The sequence below is a fragment of the Myodes glareolus genome, chromosome 6, assembly GCF_982192425.1.
Source record: "Myodes glareolus chromosome 6, mMyoGla1.1, whole genome shotgun sequence".
Classification (NCBI taxonomy): domain Eukaryota; kingdom Metazoa; phylum Chordata; class Mammalia; order Rodentia; family Cricetidae; genus Myodes; species Myodes glareolus.
The window spans coordinates 9,330,952-9,350,242 of NC_142031.1; the positions used below are offsets into that span (position 1 = coordinate 9,330,952).

Genomic DNA, 19,291 nt, shown 5'->3' on the forward strand with positions numbered 1-19,291 from the left:
CATCTTGGAACCAACTCCCTGCCACTATGAGACATCATAGTCAGGTTATACAAAGCCAGTAGTAAAGTGAATCATGGCTAAACATACTATATACAAAGGAACAAAGATAAGATGACTGCTGGGTGGTGGTGTTGCACACCTTTAATCCGAGCACTTGAGAGGCAGAAGCAGGCAAATCTCTTCCAGTTTGAGGCCAGCCTGGTCTAGAGAGTGAATCCTAGGACAGGCTCCAAAGCTACAGAGAAACCCTGTCTTGAAAAACAAACAAAGAATAAATGACAAAGATAATAACAAAAAATTTCTTGTTGGGAAAAATGCAAGTGAAATGATGGTCAAGAATGTCTTGAAGTATTGAAAAGGGGGCAAAAAGCTGCCATTCTAGAAACCTACTCCCCAAAGAAGTATCTTTCAAAAATCATGGTGTCTCAGCCAGTGTTCTGTGCCAGTGAAGAGAGCACGGCTGCTGCAGCGTTCGTGGAAGAAAGCAGTTGCTTGGGGGCTGGCTTCAGTTTCAGAGGGTCAGTCCATTGCCATCATGGTGGGGATCATGTGACATACAGGCAGACATGACATTGGAGAAGTAGTCGAGGGTTTTATATCCTGATCCTCAGGCATCAGGCAGATAGTGAGACTGGGCCTGGGTAGGCTTTTAACACCACAAAACCCATCTTCAATGACACACCTCCTCCAACAAGGTCACACCTCCTAATCCTTCCCTGAGCTGGGGACCTGACATTCAAATACAGGTACCTATGGGCATCATTTTCATTCTAACCAACTCAAAGGGTGAAGTGAAGGTGTTCTTAGACATAGAAATGACGAAGGGTTTATTATCACCGACCACAGCCTCCAAATGTATTAGAGAGCATTACTCAGCAGACAGAAAAAGGTGCTGATGGGATTTGAATCAACACCAACTAGAGAAGAAAACCTCAAGTGATGACATGACAAAACATGTCAAACTGGGCTTCTCAAGGCAGTCTCCTAAGCATGCCAACACTGCTGTGCTGTCTGTAGCACAGGTCAGTATAGAATATTTAACAGCAGTGGGGAAGGCTGCAGGGAAGAAACAGCGGCGCAGCACATGAAGTGGGATGATGTCATCTAATGGTGGACCAACACATTGACTTAAATACTGCAAACCTCCCAAAATAATAATAGTTGTATGTAATCAATAAAGTGGACCAAGAGAAAGCAGAAATAGGGAAGTTAACATGTGGGATGAATAGCAAGCCATAGCATGATGGCAGACAAAAGCTTAATGTTGCCAATCTATGGTGCGGGAGAATTGTCTGTATTATGTCAATCATGTTTTAAATAAACACTGATTGGCCAGGCAGGAGGTGTAGGTTGGAAAACCAGACAGGAAGTCGGAATGATGCAAGGAGAGCAGGAGAATTTTGGGGAGGAGGAAGTTGATTCCTCCCACTCCTGCCCAGATCACTGAAGCAGCAGGATGTGAGCTGCCCCACTGAAAAAGGTACTGAGCCATAGGGCTAAAATAGATCAGAATAATGAGTTAAGATAAGTCATAAGAACTAATAGGTAGCCAGACCTAATGGGCCAATCAGCATTATAACTTATAAGATCTGTTTGATTTTTCTCTGGGACTAAATAGCTGGGGGGCCGGGCAGGACAGAGAAACACAAATAAGCATGCCCCCTCATGTTACAAATCTATTGTCAGTTTGATCAACACAGAGATAGTCAGATTGCATAAAAATGCAAGATCCAGTTGCCACCCACAAGAAACATACAATAGTAGGACCTATAATCAGCACAGAGGCTGAGGCAGGAGGATTGTGTGTTCTGGGTCAGCATGTGCTGGTAGTGAGACCCTGTGGCCAACCCCCATCCCCACCTGTTCATTAGAAAGACACAAATAGGTTAAAAGGACCTAAGGGAGGGGGAGCACACTATACTTTTAACTAGTCTCGAGGAAGGAAATTGGAGTCACACTGATTAATGTCAGAACAAAGAAGATTAGCAGAGATAAAGAAGGTAATTTCCTAATGATAGGAGAATTAATTAATCAGGAGGACATGACACATGTGCACACTGATCTGCCTAATCACAGACTCCAGCCTTCTGACATTGTGACACCATGTCATCTCCAGAGCCTCATTCGAGAACTGTGCTGTTGAGTTACAGAGAAAGAAACCGCAAAAAGGAAAAAGAGAAATTGCAGAACGTTTTAATAAGTCTGCAGTTTCATGTCATGCTGCATTCGCAGCTGCTCTGGGCTGTACATGGCTCAGAATCTGAGGATTGGACTCCTGATTAGAACTATAAAATTAAGTAGAAAAAAGCTTGGGAGTTGACTTGGTCGATAAAGGTGCTTGTTGTCAGGTCTGTTGAGAACAGACTCCCATGAGGTATCCCTAACCTACATACACGCCATTTAGTTCTGTACTCAGCCTGTTTCATGAAGTGGTGAGCAAGAGACCTGTCTAAAATAAGGCATGAACTGGCACCCCCCACCAGGCTATTCCCTGACCTCCACACATATGACCACACAAACATACCCTACACACCTACATACATACACAAGGTTTAAAAAAAGAAAAATTGAAGGAATGCAGTTAATGTAAACAGCAAGGGGGAAAAACACTAAATGATTGAAATCCATGAACTAGAATCTATGATAACAGTAGAAAAAAATTAGTAAAATCAAACATTGACTTTGAGGACTGGAGAGACAGCTCAGCCTTGAACTTGCAGAGGAGCAAGGTCTCTGCTCTCTCTTGTCTTCAAGGAGTTTGGAGTGAGGGAGAAACATCAATAGTGCATCAGTGCGGCCTTGGTCAGCTTGAGTACTGACTGTTCTTCACTTCTCCACCAATAAGCTAGGGACAGTGTGCTGAGGCCTGCACCCAGGAGTCATGGCTGTGGTGACCAGGATGGTGGTAGGCACTGCAGGTTGTGATACATATGGTGACCGGGTTTGGATATGACAGATCTACTCACCTGATGCATTAAGAATTTTTTTTTTAATTTTGAAATTTCTTTTTAATTGGCAAATAGATTGTTATCTCTTTATTGTGTCAAATATGAAGTTTTAGATATTTATATATTATACAGTAGCTATATTGAGCTAACATCTTAGTCTTCACCCACCTAAAAAATATTAATTCCCTTTATTATTTCTATTCATATTATGTTATTGTCAACAAAATTTTATTTATTTTGTGCATTTATATGTGTGTATGGCACTCTGTGTGTGTGTGTGTGTGTGTGTGTGTGTAGGTCAGGGCATAACTTGAGAGAATTGTTTCTCTCTTTCCATCACCTAGATACTAGAGATTAAACTCAAGTCAGCAAGCAGCTATCTGCTGAGCCATATTTCTGGACATGTTATTTTTGAGACGGGCTCACTGTATAGTGCAGTTGGCCTCAAGTTCTCACTTCTCCTGCCTCCCCTTTCCTAGAGCTGGGATTATGGGTATGTATCACATTGCCCATCATCATCACCATTGGTCTTGGATGAGAATGTGTGTGCTGTTGCTGTGAGGTGGCAGATTGGCCAGGAGACTTTGTGTAGCCTGCGTAGTATGAGACACCAGCCCAAGGGAACAAGTGACAACTAAGCAGCTTGTCCTGTTTTTGTTTTGCTGGCCTTTTCTGCTCCAGGTGGACAACCAACTCATTGGTACTACTCAGCCCTTCATGCTCTATGTGACCCCCCTGAGTAATGAGAATGAGGTCATTGAGACAGGCCCTGCTGTGCAAGTCAATGCGGTGAAGTTCCCCAGTAAGAGCGCGCTGACCAACATCTACAAGGTGGGCTGGCAGGGAGGCTGGGGGCAAAGGCATGTAGAGGCACACTTGCTGTCTCACAGCGAGGTTACAGATCAAACAACAGCACAGTGTGTGCACAAAGGTGGCTCTCAGGGCTGAGCCACCAGGGAAATGTTAGGAGCATCTTTTCGTGGCACTCTTTGTCCTTAGTTGTAGTTTCAGTGCCCTTGGAGCTGAACCTTGGGTCATACTGACCCCGCGGAGGCCAGGTCTCCATTCCTGAGGGAAGCAGTACCTTGTAGGCCACTGTGGTTGGGGACTGAGTAGTCTGGAGGTACTTCCGAAGCACTATGAGAGGTCTGACCTTGGAACATGTAAACTGCTATGCTATGTAAACTGCCACGCTTGGACTTTCAGCAGAGAGGTAAAAAGAAGAGCTCTCTCTGAGCTAGGCAGAGGCCAGCTGTGATAGCAGAAAGCTGCAAAAGTGGAAGCCCTCTTTCTGGTCCTTTGTCACCAGTGCTGATGGGAGCAAGCCTACCTCACTGGTGAGGCCCTGGGGACCAAGCAGAAAGGTGACAAAGTATCTGCTGAACACCAGACTTCTGTTTATTGTAACAAGGCAAAGAGAGGTGAGCCACATGTGGTTTGTCATTAAATCACACAGATAAAGAAGCCTTGAGCCAGGATCTTGCTTTGCTACGCAAGCTGATCTGCAACTCCTGAGCTCAAGCAAACCTCTTGCCTCAGCCTGCCTTAGTAACTGGAACTATGGTGTCACTATGCGTGCCACACTGGGTCTGCTTACTGACACAAAGAAAAGCTGCTTTAGCTCTTGCCTAAAACCAGACTTTCTTCCTCTCTAGCATCTCATGGTCACGGCCCAGAGGTTCACAGTACAAATCGAGGAGAAACTGCTGCTCAAGCTACTGAGTTTCTTTGGCTACGACCAGGCAGAATCAGGTAAAGCTATAAGCTCTACACTTTTGCCTGAGATTGGTCCACAATGGTGTGTTAGTCTGTTATGCACAGGTAGTCCCTAGACGCCAGCCACACTGGCTGTGCCTCCTAGCCTGAGCTAGCAGGCTCAGGTTTGCAGTTCTGCAGCTCCCTTCCAAAACTGCTTCTTGTCTGAGTTAGGTCCGCAAACTAGGTAGCCCCGAGGGAGTCGTGGGATCCTTGAGGGGGTCAGGGTTTCCTAGAGTGTCTAGCAGCTGGCTAGGAAGTAGTACACCCTCCTCTGCACTTGCAGGTTCTGTTCCTCTGCTCTCTCATAACAGAATGATGACAGTCATTTAGCAGGCCACTTTGTTTATGAAACCAGCTCAGGGCCAAGGTTCAGAAATGACTTTTTGGCAGTGGCTTTGGTTTAGTTTGAAAAACAAAAACTGGCTAACCTTACTTGTTGGCTTTTGACATCTGCACCCCTGGGCCTTAATGCCATTACAAAGGTTTCTTGTTGCTGTCCTCTGGTCTTTGGAGAGGGGTCAGATCACTATCAGAAGGAGGACTTTTCCTGCAGAGCTGGAGGGAGAGTTCAGCGCTTGTCGCCTTATCCTCCTCAACACAGCTCTTTTTCCTGCCCTTCCTTTGGGCTACAGCTGAGAAAGGCGGCAATGGTGTACACTTTTTAAAAGACTTAGCGTGTGTGTGTCTACCCTGTGTGTGCAGGTGCCTGTGGAGACCAGAAGAGGGGCTCAGATCCCCTGAAACTAGAGTCATAGGCACTTGTGAGCTGACCAACATGGCTGCTGGGAAAAGTGAACTTAGGTCCTCTAGAAAAACAACAAGCACTCTCAACCGCTAAGTCATCTTTCCAGCCATTTGTTTTGAGGTAGTCTGTCTCTGTAGTTCATGTTTAAGCTCACGATCTCCCATGCCTTCACCTTTTAAAACTTAAATTGAAGAAATGATGGTAAAGAGGCTTTTCTTCTTGTCTTTGTCTGTCTGCCATGTTGGCTAGAGGGAACATGTACATACAGACCCACAATGTGACAACAATATTTTTGTATTTTTACCCTAGATTTAGAGGTCACCTTTAAATCTTCAGCACCACAAATAAATAGAATGAAGCTTTAAGAGTATTTATTTAGTCTAGGGATTTTACTCAGTGGTACAACATGTAGGTAGCTTGTATGAGGCACTGTGCTGAGTAATTGGGCCTCAAAAAGAAAGAAAGTAAAGAAGAGACAGAGACAAGCATTTTGGAGGAAGAACAAGGCCCCGTCTGTCTAGTGCTGTGCTTTCAGCTTTGGTCTGAACCCAGTTTGTTAGGAGCCCCAGAGCCACCTGAGTGCCCAGCAGCCAGGCAAGCAGGCAGCATTCTGTCCGGTTCCTTCCCAGGAAAATTCACTTCAGGTTTCTTGAGTCACATTTTTCTTGTGTTCTTGTATGTTCCTCTTGGAACGCTCCTACAGCATTGCACAGAGGACTCAGGCTTTTGTAAAGACCTTGTCAGCCTTCCATTCCTTTCAGTAGCCAGTTCTGTTTCCTGGGTGTGGAAGGCAAGTGCCGTTTGGAACATCCTTCAGCTTTGAGTGGAAGTGATGGCAGCTTTGACTGGGAATGTGCTAAGTAGCTGTGAGCATTCTCTCTGGTTTTCCTCTGGAGACACAGGAAGCCAAGGGAACCCTGCTGCCTGAATGGATGCTCTGCATCCTCCCATGTAAAGAGTACCTTGCGGTTCCAGCCTATGTCCCTCCCTCGTACTCGGGCTGACAAATAAAATTCTGCCTTGACTATCCTGCTTCCGAGACTTGCACTGCTGGGAAGGAAGGATGCTACTGTGGAGGTAGCTGTCCCAGCATCTTCTCAGGAATGTGTTCTTCATAGCATTGCTTCTGTTGAGAGTGTCCTCTTTGGTTCAGTTGTTCTGCACTCTAGATTTATATGGCCTGGATCATAAATACTAGTAATGACAATAATTCTGGAAAGTCTTTGGCCAGCAAATGAACCTGTGACCTTTGACTTTCCAAGATCCTGTGTGCTGGGTGGCACAGAGTCATAGGTTAACAGATGAATCTAACCTAATCCAATTTACATTGGATAACCCATATACATCCTGCTTTTATATATAGAAATGGCAACTGGTAATGTATGCAATACAGGGCCCCCAAAAAACTAGGAAAGTGAGATGGTGGCTGTTTGTGTGGGTTTTTATGTGAGGTCACACAGGTTTGAGTCATGATGCCAACAGCTTTTGGTTTTGTTTTTCCCTTTTGTCTTTGGTTCAGAGGTGGAAAAATATGATGAAAACCTTCATGAAAAGACAGTGGAGCAGGGGGGAACCCCAACTCGATACTACTTCGAGAATCTCAAGATCAGCATCCCCCAGATCAAGCTGAGTGTGTTCACTTCCAACAAGCTGCCTCTGGACCTTAAGGTGAGCCCGTGCTGGTGCGCTCTCGGAGGAGTGCGTGGTGACTGTCACTTTCTTTGTCTGGAATTGGCGTCCCTGGCGTTCGTTTTGTGCCTTTCCTTTGCAGGTGTTCACTAACTGGGGTAAGAGTCTTTTTGCCTGATGCTTGCATATAATGTTGCTGAAAATGAAGCCATCTAGCACTCGTCTGCCCTTTGTAGAGCTCTAAGCTTACCTCAGAGCAGTAGAAATTTCGTCGTTGGGCTTGGTCCAGGTTGTAACTGCGACCAAGACCGTCTTTCTCTTGACCCACTGCCCAGGTCTCTCTTGCTCTTTTCTAAGCATCTATTTCTACTGTGATGGCCGTCAGATGGAAGGTCAGCCGTCTTCGAGGGAGACTTAGCTATCAGCCTGCTGGGCCGTGGCCTTGTACAGCTTCAGGACATAATCCTCCTACCAACCATCTTGATCCATAGCTGACGGTTACAGCCTCAACGTCACCTTCATTTTTAGTGGCAAAGCATATTTGAAGGAAGGTACCGGGCTGACATTCAAATCCAAGTCTACATCATGTCTGGGTTCCCCACTGTACTGTTGTTAGACTGCGCCTCCTCAGTGGTACCTTTGCTTAGCAGACGGGGAAGCTGAAGTTCACTGTTTTGTTTCTTCATCCTATATAGTAGCGAGGTGATGCTGGGAGCAGGAAAGGGGCAGGTACTTGTTAAAATGCTTTTCCTTTTTTGATGCTGAATCTGCCTGCTCAGGTTGGCAGCCATTGCTTCTGGTTCTTTCTTGTGATGCCCTTGAAGACAGTTGTGCAAGCCTCCCTCCCTCCACTGTGCATCAGTGTCCACACCGGTCTGTGCTGCTTCTCTCAGGTGATGCAGGACGGCTGCAGTCTCCACAGAGGAACATCTAGATAGCTGAAAATGTCATTCAGATGCCCATGCAGGTTACACTGCAGGCTCTGCCTGGTAGAGCAAGAGGCCTTCAACCCAGAGCACAGATCTATGAGGAGGGGCAACACGGCCCACTGTAGCCGTCGCTGTGGCTGGGGATTGTGAGCCCAGCACTGCCAAATGCTCAGGTTTTTGAGGAGAAGCTTGAAATCTGCATTTTTGTGCGGAATCTCCTGGTTTTTAAATGTTGGCAGCCAGTTCACATTAAAAAAAAAAAAATAACAACAAAAAACCTTGTGGGCCTGACAGAACACATGTGTGGGCCTCATGTGCCACAGCCTGCCAACTCCCAGCTTCTAAAATAGACAGACCTGCAGGTAATGAGGCATCTGTCTGCTCAGCCTCAGATTCTAGAAGATTCCAGGGTGGGGTGATGCCTTCAGCAAATTCAAGCAGGGGAGGGCCAGCCCAGTTCAGGGGCAGCGTCCTGGGAATAGTGGCACAGTACCCTTCTCCTCTCACTGCCCTGCTTAATCTGCCCCAGAGTGTTTCCCAGGAGGCTGGAGATGCTTATAATTAGCCAAGGAGCGAGGGGAAAACCATGGGAAAACTACTGTCTTGCTAATATCCACAAGTATCCACTTGACTTTTGTGACCCTTGGAATGGGTTTGTTTGATAAAGTCTGTTCCCCCAGAACACTTGGCTCTCACCCAGCAAACCAATGCTAAGCATTTCCTGCAAGTGGAAGACTTCTTGATTTAAAATCATCTCGTTAAAGAACACAGACCCCCAGCATTCCTCTCAGAGTGCTTCCAGCAGAAGTGCCTGATTCCCAGACCTGTGGTACCGATGCCATGAGTCCTCCGCAGTCCTGTGGTACCGATACATGTGTTCTCTGTAGTCCTGGGTACTGTTGTTATGTGCCTCTGCAGTCTTGTGGTACTGTTGCCATGTATGCTCTGCAGCTCTATGGGTACCATGTGTGCTCTGCTGAGGTGAGCTCAGCCCTTCATGTTGACTGTCTTCTTGGCATTCTATTAGAGGACTGTTTTCAGAGTACTGTTATGCAGATGCCATTGCATACCTGTGTTTCAGGCAGGGTATTGGGAATTAGGAGTTGAGCTCTGGACTTGTGGAAGTCACTATTGTTACCATATCTTGAGTGTTCTTCCTGGAGTTTGGGACTCCTAAGATAATATCATTTATTCAAAGTTTTCTAACAGATAAACAGCCCTTTATTAGGAGCTCTTAGAAAGGGCAGTATGCTCTTTCTGATGAATATGGAGTCACTAAAAACGTGTGCTTAGGAAATGAAGCCCTTCTCTATGAAGAGCAGCCACAGGGGTCTGACTCAAAGGTAAGCCTGTCTTAGTATTGAAGGAACAATTGCCTCCATTCTCTGGATTCCCAGGCAGGAGTGAGGCTGTCAGAAATCTCAGAGGGGGGCCTTTCCAGGTTTACACTGAGGGACATTGTTGCTAGATACAGTGTCTGTCTGGTGACTCAAAGGCATCCCCCCCCCACACACCAGTCCCGGTGACTCAGACCTGTCTACATCTGCTATCTTAGTTGGATTCATGACTGACAAGAAGGGAAGCTAATATTCCATTTCATAGAGTCAAAAACACGACTTCTCCTCCTTTCTCTTCATGCTTTGTATGTAGTTTGTATGTTAGTGATGCCGTGGTCATTTGAAAAATCAGGTAGCTTTTATATAGGGGTTTCCCCCAACACCGTTAAAGATCAAAAGATACCAGGGGGGTCTTTAAAAGTTTTCAGACGGTGCCTACAGCAGGCTTTTCCCATTTAGAGCATTGGGGTATAACAAAAGAAGGACCTTAATTGAGCAATCTAGTTTGGAAGAAAACCCACACTTTAATGGTCAGAGAGCGAGCGGGTGGGGGTGAGGGGGGATTTCAAACAAAGACACTATTTAAAAAGCCTAAAACTGTCTTCTCAAAGGCTTGAAATAATTTGTTGGGAAACTTCAGACCCTTTACTTTTTCCCTCCCCTCCCTAAATAAAAACCAGATTTGTTAAAAGGAAAAAGATCCAGTATTGTTAATTGTGTTTCAGAAAGTGCCAGAGAGGGAAGTAGCCCCGTAGCTTTAAACACTGTCCCCAAAGGGAAATCGGCAAATACCCTGCTTCACATAAACAGTCTCAATGTGCCATAAATAAACCTTTAGAGAATGAATTCCAGACAGTTTTGTTTAGTGTGGGATAAACTAAGAAAGGAAAGGACAAGGCCCAGGGCCTAGCTGTGATCTGAGGCCTAGTGGACAGGTATTTCTTCCTTCAACTTGGTGCCCCGTTTCTGGAAGGCTTCAGCCGTTTTGTCTGGGAGGTGGGAGTGGGCAGTTTTCTATTTTATTAAGAACTTATGAGCACAGGGCTGCTTTCTCCAGAATCCATTTTACAACAGGAAACTGCTACTTGAGTAAATAAGTGTCAGTGCCGCATCCTACTGTGTGTGACCAGTCACTCAGTTCATCCGAGGGAGCAATCGCTACTTCCACTGACCACATCAGCCTGAAGGTGGCAGAGTAAATCATACCAACAGGCTGGCCCTGTGCTTTTGCAAACAAGGGCCCCGGGGCAGTAAATGACTAGGTGAAGACAGTTTCATTCCAGGCTGGGTACTTCCCTGGTTCCAGGATGGACAGTACCTGTTGTGAGGCCTTGGCAGCTTGGTAGAGGTTGAAGGGACCTGCAGCAGTGTATCCGTCTTCTTTACTGTCAGGTCTCAATGAGGAAGTTTTACTTCTTGCTTTGTTTCTAAGCTTTCTACCTTAAGCTTTTGTTTAGTGCTTCCCCTTCTCTGAGAAAAAAGTAACACTCACAGCATTGGTGAGACTGTGTGCCCACTTGTTAGTTCCTGTGCTTGGCCTGAGGCTGGTAATGAAGGAGTTGAGCTAACTGTCTGTTTCTTCGTCAGTGAAATGGGGGAAACTTGGATACAGTCCTTTTGTGCCTACTCACTCTTTGGTTGGAGGCATGGCCGAGTGAATGACAGAGAGTTTTGAGAAGAAAGAGTGGCTCTCTCTGGCCTCTGTGCTTTCTACCCAATAAGTAGCTGTTGTTAAAAACATGGCCAGTCTTGTGACTTTAGGTTGTGTGCACTTAGCATATCTTCAGTTTGGGTGGGAGGAGGGGTGGTTAGGCTTGGCCTTGAATTAGATCTGAATCCCAGACTAGTTTTGAACTTGGAGAACTTCCTGCCTCAGCCTCCCATGTGCTAGAAATGGAGGTGTAGCCCCCACACTGGCATCTTAAGGATCTTCTTAGTCTCTAAAATTTTTCCTTTTGATATTACCAGTGCCATCCCGTGGTCCCAGACCAATGTTCTTTCCCTGTTTCTGTCTCTGTCTGGTCCTCTGCTGTTTGGTGTTTGACTCTGTGTTTGTACCATGTCTCTTCTGGCCCTCCTGCCTCTACTCTTGCCTCTTGGGCGTTTTTGTATTTGTTTTTGTTTGTGTTCTGCTGGAATTGTCTGATCCTAGCAGCTGGCCTTTTATCTCTTCTCATTTTACAAACTCTTCATGAAAGTCTTACCTTGATCGAAGTAACAGGTGTTTTCGAGGGATTAATTTTTATTTGGCTTGTGTGTTCATGTTCTACTGTGTAGAGGCCAGAAGACAACCTTAAGTGTTGTTCCTTAAGAACTGTACCTGTTTTGAGATAAAGTTTCCGTGACCCAGGCCTTGCTGACTAGGGTAAACTGGCTGGCCAGCAGGTCCTAGGGGCCTGCCTTTTCTGCCTCCCTAGTGTTGGAATTACAAGTATCAACCACCATGTCGTGTGTGTGTGTGTGTGTGTGTGTGTGTGAGAGAGAGAGAGAGAGAGAGAGAGAGAGAGAGAGAGAGTCAAAAATGATGGGAGCCTTAATGGGATGGAAAGGCTTTTGAAATCAAAGTATACTTACATCATGTCCCCCTTGCCTTGCTCCGACTCTTCCTGTGCACCCCACCCACTATCTCTCAAATTCATGGCCCCTACTTCTTTGTTGTTGTGTGCATGTTCCTAATATGTAAATATATAAAGTCCATATAAAGTTAATTGTATGTACTTGATTTCAGGGGTGACTGTTGGTATTGGATTACCGATTGGAGGCTGCGGGTGTGTGTGGGGTGTCTTCCCTGTGGAAGATCATGTCTTCTGCTCTTAGCATCCTTAGTTCTTTCCTAGACTGCGGCTCCATGGGATTCCCCCTTCCATGGTAGCATGCCAATTGGTATTATTATTATTGTTTAGATCTTGTTTAGATGTGGATAAAACATCATGGGATGTAGCTTCTCTGATATTTCTAGATGAAATTTCACAACGAGCTTCCTGTTCTCTCTCACATGGGTAGGACTAGCTGTCAGCAGAAACGTTCTAGGGGGCCCATATCTTCTTTTTTGTTTTGTTTTTTGAGACAGGGTTTCTCTGTGTAACAGCACTGGCTGTCTTAGAACTTGCTTTGTAGGCCAGTACCCAAGAAAGTCCTCCAGGAAAAAGGAAATCTAAAGCACTCACAGTTCATTACAGGATCACAGCAGTTAAAAATGGCAGCATTGTGGGGGACAGAACAAAAGGGAGCGGGAGCAGTCATGTGATTGTCATTCTTGTGTGCTCAGTACTGCTTGGGAAGATACTGTCTGGAAAGGTGTGCGTGGATCTCAGGCCACATAAGAACCAAGCTTTCAGTGTCGCCATGTGAGTGTGACAAATGAAGCAGACATGTATACCGAGGTTCAACATGCTCACCGTTTATGGGCCAGCAGCTAGACACACACCATAGATAGATAGATAGATAGATAGATAGATAGATAGATAGATAGATAGATAGATAGATAGATAGATAGATAGATAGATAGAATGATAGATAGATAGATAGATAGATAGATAGATAGATAGATAGATAGATAGATAGAATGATAGATAGATAGATAGATAGATAGATAGATAGATAGATAGATAGATAGATAGAATGATAGATAGATAGATAGATAGATAGAATGATAGATAGATAGATAGATAGATAGATAGATAGATAGATAGATAGATAGATAGAATGATAGATAGATAGATAGATAGATAGATAGATAGAATGATAGATAGATAGATAGATAGATAGATAGATAGAATGATAGATAGATAGATAGATAGATAGATAGAATGATAGATAGATAGATAGATAGATAGATAGATAGATAGATAGATAGATAGCCTACAGATTCACCCAAAATGCATGTCTGTGAACTGTGAATGCCATAACTACTTCACTCCTAACAGTTAAGGATTTTCAATGGCTGGCTGTGGCAGTGCACACCTTTGTTCTTAGCACTTTGTAGCCAAAGACAAGAGGATCTCTGTGAGTCTGAAACCAGCTTGGTCTACATAAAAGTTGCAGGCCACACAGGATTACATAGAGAACCCTCTTGTCTCAAAACAAAACAACACCCACCCAGCTTCCCACCAATACTAATGGTTAAATGGGATTTTACTTGTGTGATATAAAATTATATAAAAATGAAAATTAATAAGATGTAAGTATATGTCACAGCCTAGTGAAAACACAGCAAAAGTACATGCTAACAAATCCATTTATGCAAAATGCAAATCAGAAAAACACAGTCTGTGGAGGGAGGAAAGAGTATCTGTGCTGGGGGCAGGTCTGCTTTTAAGGCAGAAATGACAATCCACTTTCCTACCTGGGAACTGGAGAGATGACTTAGTGGTTGTAAGTGCTGTAAGCAAGAGGGCTGGAGTTGTGCCCCTTAGAACCCCACATAAAATGCTCAGTAGGCTTACTGTCGTGTCCACAATTATGGTCTTGGAAAATAGAGCAGTAAGGTGGACTGTCTGGAGTTCTGGGTTTGATGGAGAGACCCTCAAAAGAATAAGATGGAAGAGAGTTGAGAAAGATTCAGATATCAGCTCATACATGCTCACACATGTGCAGTAACCATGCACACACTCACATGCATGCACACTACACAGAAACATGCAAGTGGAGATAAGAGGCAGAAACAATAAGAAAAAAGAAAACAAAGTAAATGTGTGTGCAGCTGCTCTGCCCCTGTGCAGTGTGCATTAGTCAAAAAGGACATCTTGGCGGACAAGGGTCCAGCAGACCAGAAGGGCTTCTGCCGTGAGGCTGACTATGTTTGCTGCTGAAATGCTGAGATGTTTGTGACTTTGGGTAATAGATTTGTACGTCTTTTTTTCTGTGACATTTTACCTTGTAATTATAGGGGAAATCCTTATGTTTAAACATTAATCCATGACTCTTCGTTTGTCATGGGTTCTAGAATTATAGCACCCCAGAAAATCACCTTGTGTCTGAAGTCTGTACCTTTTTTCTTCCCTAACTAGGCCCTGAAAAGCACCCTGGGATTCCCACTTATTCGCTTTGAAGATGCCGTGATCAATCTGGACCCATTCACTCGGGTGCATCCCTATGAGACCAAGGAGTTCATCATCAATGACATCCTTAAGCACTTCCAAGAGGTGTGCATGCAGACAGGGAAGGGTGGAGTAAGGCAGGGGCAGCCAGGGCCAGACAGCACCTTGGTTCTGGGTGTTGGGAATCTAAGATGTCACAGCTCTGCTGTGCTGTGTGAGTCAGGTCATGCCTCCCTCCCCTCCCCACCTCCATAGATATTCTGAGAATCCCAAGACTAACTTATGCACTGTTTGTCTTGTTCCTCAGGGCCAGTCCCAGGGCTTCCTCTCCTGGGTTAGTCACAGCTCCTAGCTGTTTAGTTGGTGCTTTAGGAACAGTGCAGAGTACTGTGAACTCTTTATGTACCAGGCATGGTTGCTTTCAACAACCACACCACTGTTCTTAGCGCCCCTGAGATCTTGACCTTGAGTTGAACTTGACTTGTTTGTTTTTTTTTTTTAATCAAGCTGGACAGTTTCCATTTTGTATTTTTTAATCTAGACTGCACAATTCCAAATATAGAGCCTTGAGTGGATCATCATATCATGTAGAATCCGTTAGTTTCCACAGTCAGAGCTTACTCATTTCCTTCTCTAACTGGAGATACAACCCCCACCCCCCGCAGGGAAGTGCACAAGCAGGTACTCCTGGAATCAGGCATCAGACACACAAAAGGCCTGGTGGGGGTTTGTTTGTCAAGTCGGGCACCTTCTCTCCTCGCCTGCCCCAGCTGAGCACATTCTCCAGAATCACCCTCCTTGCTCCTGCCTGAGGAGGCTCCTAGCCGGCCTGGTGGGAAAGTCTGATGCTTGTTCATAAAAATCCCCAAAGACTCTTTCCAGTCTCACAGCTGCTTTTATTCTCCTAAGTGGCCTCAAAGCACATTTGTAACTGTATTGAAAACAGTCCCCCAGTGTGTGTGTTGGGTGAGGTTTAGGGTCATCCATGAGAACACAGGAGGTCATTGCGGGGTGACGAAGATTGAAAAAGTCATCATCGACAGTGCTGGAGGATGAGATAGATCCCTAACCTCTTCTTGGGGACACTGGTGCTGATGTGCCTTTCCTCCCCCGTTCCCTCCCACAGGAACTGCTCAGTCAGGCAGCGCGGATTCTAGGATCAGTAGACTTCCTCGGCAATCCCATGGGCCTTTTGAATGATGTTTCTGAAGGGGTCACTGGACTGATAAAGTATGGAAATGTTGGGGGCCTCATAAGAAATGTTACCCATGGAGTGTCGAATTCTGCTGCCAAGGTAAGGGAATGCTGATGAAATCATGGGATTAGCCTCAAGAGGCCTCTGTGTCACTGAGTTTCATTGGTGGTTAGCTGGCCCAGAGAAGCAGCACTCACACCCTCTCCTTGCTGCAGTGATTTGCCTTCCTATGCTGTAGAGGTCTGCCAGCAGGGCCAGGGAGCATGCTTCAAAGCATGTATCTTTCCCCTATCCTGGCTCTGTAGCTTACCTGGTCAGTACAGTAGTCACCCGACCCCTGGGCTTTGTATATCCTTCCCCACACCTACAGAATGAACTAGCTTTTTGTAAACATGAAATTGAGGGGTTGAGGATGTGGCTCAGTGGTAGGACACTTAACCTAGCATGCCCAAGGTCTCAGGTATCATCCTTAGTACAAAATAAAACTCCCCAAACCAAACAGTATGAACTTAGCTATGCCTTCTGCCTGAGATTTACCAACAAATCCCCACAATTCCATGGAGAGTCTGAGCTAAATGGGGTCCAATAATAAGTGGCCCTGCAAGCCATGTGAACCCAGCTGTGGGAGGACAATGGGGCTGTTTTGTGTCTTGCGGCCAAGTGACCTCGTGGTTCCCTGGCATCTTGCTTGGTGGGCATTATGATGGTCCACTATTGGTATCCAGCGGGGGCTCTATGTGTGGAGGTGGCCGAGTGCAGCAGCTGTTCCATGGCGTATGCAAGTTGTCTGAGAGCCCATCTTGTTCCCAGAGAGCCTGCCTCCTTCCTATTTCTCTCCATGGAAATGTCAGGGGCCTCATAAGAAATGTTACCCATGTGGACACTGTCCTGTCATTCATGAAGGAAACCCACAGAAGCACTTGTGGGTGTTTGCTGCTTCTTCCTATGGGCCTGACTCCTGCGAGGCCCAGGGCTGCTGGGAAGAAAAGTGGCTCTGGCAGGGCACCCCACCCCTCCGCTCTACCTCACCTCATGCTGTCATGCAGGTAGAGAGGTGCAGCTGACAGCTTTTCTGTGCTGGAATGGGTGTCTTTTTCAAGAGTGTCACCAGGGAGGACAGTCTTCCTCGGATCAGTGTCTCTGAGGCTGTGGTGGTCCTGGGTCATAGCAGAAAGGTTTGTCTTGTGATTCAGCACAGAGAAATCTTGCTTTCAGAAGCAGAAGAAAGAGAATTTCTTAGAATACAACTTGGAAGTAGGTAAAGTCAGGGCAGGGTCTGAAAGGTGGCATGCCCATCTCTTCGGGAGTCTTCCTTATGCTGCCCCATCCACGTACGTTACAGTACATTTCTGCTTGACTTCCAAGTTCTTCATTTAGCACCTGGACTCCATGTCAGCAGATACCCTGCAATATTCTATTGTAAACACTCCCTTAAAGCTTTTGATTCAATTTGATTGATTATCTTACTTTATAGTGTCACCGCTTTTGCGTAAGGGGCTTTCCAGGGCCAGAGTCGCTTGACTGCAAACCTTGTTAACTGTGTCAGCATATTTCATGAGTTCATCTTGTCTTCAGTAAATTGAACAGTATTGAAGTCACAGGTTACTGAGGGAAATTGTTCTCTAATTTATTTTAATGAACCCTGAATTTGTTACTAAACACTTGAGTCCATCTTGCTGCAAGACAAGAAAGCTCCCTCTTCACATGGGCAGGTCTGTCTGCTGACACCAGGCCAGACCATCTTTGGTGTGACTGTATATGTGGCTGGGCTAAAGCTTTCCATCCTCCTGTGGTTCTGGGAAGTTGAAAGCAGACCTTCAGGGTTGCCTTGCTGAGCTATTTTGTCTGCTTCTCTGCATGCATGAGGGGGTTTAAGGAAATGCGAGAACACAAGAATCAAGCTTGGACCCATGGGTAGTATTTAGAGTGCTGAGTTCCAATGAGGAGGAGGGCAGAAGGTGACCTCGCCCCTCACAGAGCCAGTGCCAGCCACCCCGCTTTGCTCTGGTGTTGAAATCAGTTTGTTGGTTGTGATTTGGACAAAGTGCTGGTAGTTCTGTGGCATTCTTGATGCCAGCAACAGTAACGGAAAGGTGCTGCTACAGGGACAGAGCGCAACAGCGCCATGTGGCACACACTTTCCTTTGCAAACACTTACTGAATGCCTTTTGTCTGTCAGGCCTGTGACAGAAGGCCCTTGTCACACACTGCCCTGCTGGCGTTAATCTCTACCCTGCAAATCAGGAAGCCAGGCTTAAAGGACTTGGACACATTTTCAAGGTCAAGTGACTAAAAATGACAGGGTTGTGCTAGATCTAGCAGGGTTGTCCAGCTCATTCTAACACTCCCCCACCCAGCAGTAGCTGTCTCCCCCTGTGTGTCTAAGGTCCTTTCTCAGGCACTTTAGAGAATGCAAACTATTCACAACTGCTAGCTTCCTACTGGAAGCTTGTACTGGATGCAGACATTGCTTTGTTAGCTGGTAAGTCTGCTGCTGTCCTATCTCCTTTTGTCCTCTCAACCAGCAGGCCTGGGGATGGTGGCCTGTGGTCACCCTCTCTACATGCAGTCAGAGTTAGGTGCTTGCAAATGTGCCTCTGGTCTGGTGACATTGGCTGCCTATTTAACCCAGTCAGGTTAAGCATTGTTAGTGTTTCCAAGAAGGGACTGAAGCTCAGGTAAGGGCTGACCGCAGTTAGCAGACAGCTGCAGAAGCTTTCTTTTCCTGGATCACTCTTTTTTACTCTTTTTTTACTCCTTTGTGGGAACTCATTGTGTTCCCATAATGTATTTTGACCTTGGTGTATCCATCCACCTCTTCCTCTTCCCACTCTGCCTAGTGGCCTCGCCTTGTCTTCCTCCCAACTCTGTCACCCCCGTTGTTGTTGTTATTAATTCCTGAGTTCAATGGAAGTCTAGCACTCAGGAGACTGAGGCAGGAGGATCTTGAGTTTGAGGCCAGCAGAGGCTGCTGAGTGAGATGCTGTCTCAGAAACCAAACCACACCAAGGTCCTGCTTGCGAACGTGAATTGTCAGGAGTTTTAGCAACACTTGGAGATCAATGTGGGCAGGTAGAGGCTGACCTTGAGTGACTTCTGCAGAGTCCAGCTAGGACCTCAGGTGAGGTTTTCTCCCACTTCTCCTATTTGGGGCAGCAATGTGCAGTTGAGCCATTTCCCTTCCACTGACCCTTTGTCCCAGGAAACCAGGTCTGGGACAGCTCAGTGTTCAGTGGACTTTCCTACTCCAGAGCTTCTTCTCTGACAGGCCGTGCCCCAGTGCCCTCCTTATTGCCCGCCTCATCGCCCACATCTTCTGCTGTGGCCTTGCAGCAGGCAGGGCAGCCCAGCTGCCTTTTGTTTAGGAACTCACATTTGTTTGTGTTTGTTTTGCAGGCAGTATATTTATAGGGCTCAGACGAGACTAACGCACTGTTTATTCAAGGAGAAAGTTAGATCTTTGCACAAAAGAATGTTCTGTGTGGATTCTGAAGGGGAAGGACAATTTATGACTGTGTCTGTTTTTGTCATTATGTGATTGTTCCATTTTATTGTCGAGCTGATTATCCCCATAATAGCTTTTCCATGTACCTATAAGCGAGAAATAGGTGGATGGCTTCTCGTAAGCATTGGGTTTTACTGTGTTTAAGTTGGCATGGTTTTAAGTTGAGTGAAATTTGCTTCAGACAGTGATTTACCCCTTAGAGAATG

The 19,291-nt window shown here is 45.7% G+C and overlaps 1 protein-coding gene across 6 annotated transcripts in view; it reads left to right on the top strand.

Moving 5' to 3' along the window:
• Vps13d (vacuolar protein sorting 13 homolog D) overlaps positions 1 to 19,291 on the top strand; it is a 222,268-nt gene that overhangs the window by 135,289 nt on the left and 67,688 nt on the right. For all 6 annotated transcript variants that reach the window (XR_015002163.2, XM_085690301.2, XM_048461274.3 and 3 more), the window contains 5 exons: positions 3,630 to 3,779; positions 4,604 to 4,700; positions 6,971 to 7,119; positions 14,356 to 14,490; positions 15,512 to 15,679. Coding sequence is in view for 5 of the 6 variants with exons in the window: in XM_085690301.2 (XP_085546427.2) it covers positions 3,630 to 3,779; positions 4,604 to 4,700; positions 6,971 to 7,119; positions 14,356 to 14,490; positions 15,512 to 15,679 (699 nt within the window). In the remaining variant the exon portion in view is untranslated. The remainder of the gene's footprint in view (positions 1 to 3,629; positions 3,780 to 4,603; positions 4,701 to 6,970; positions 7,120 to 14,355; positions 14,491 to 15,511; positions 15,680 to 19,291) is intronic.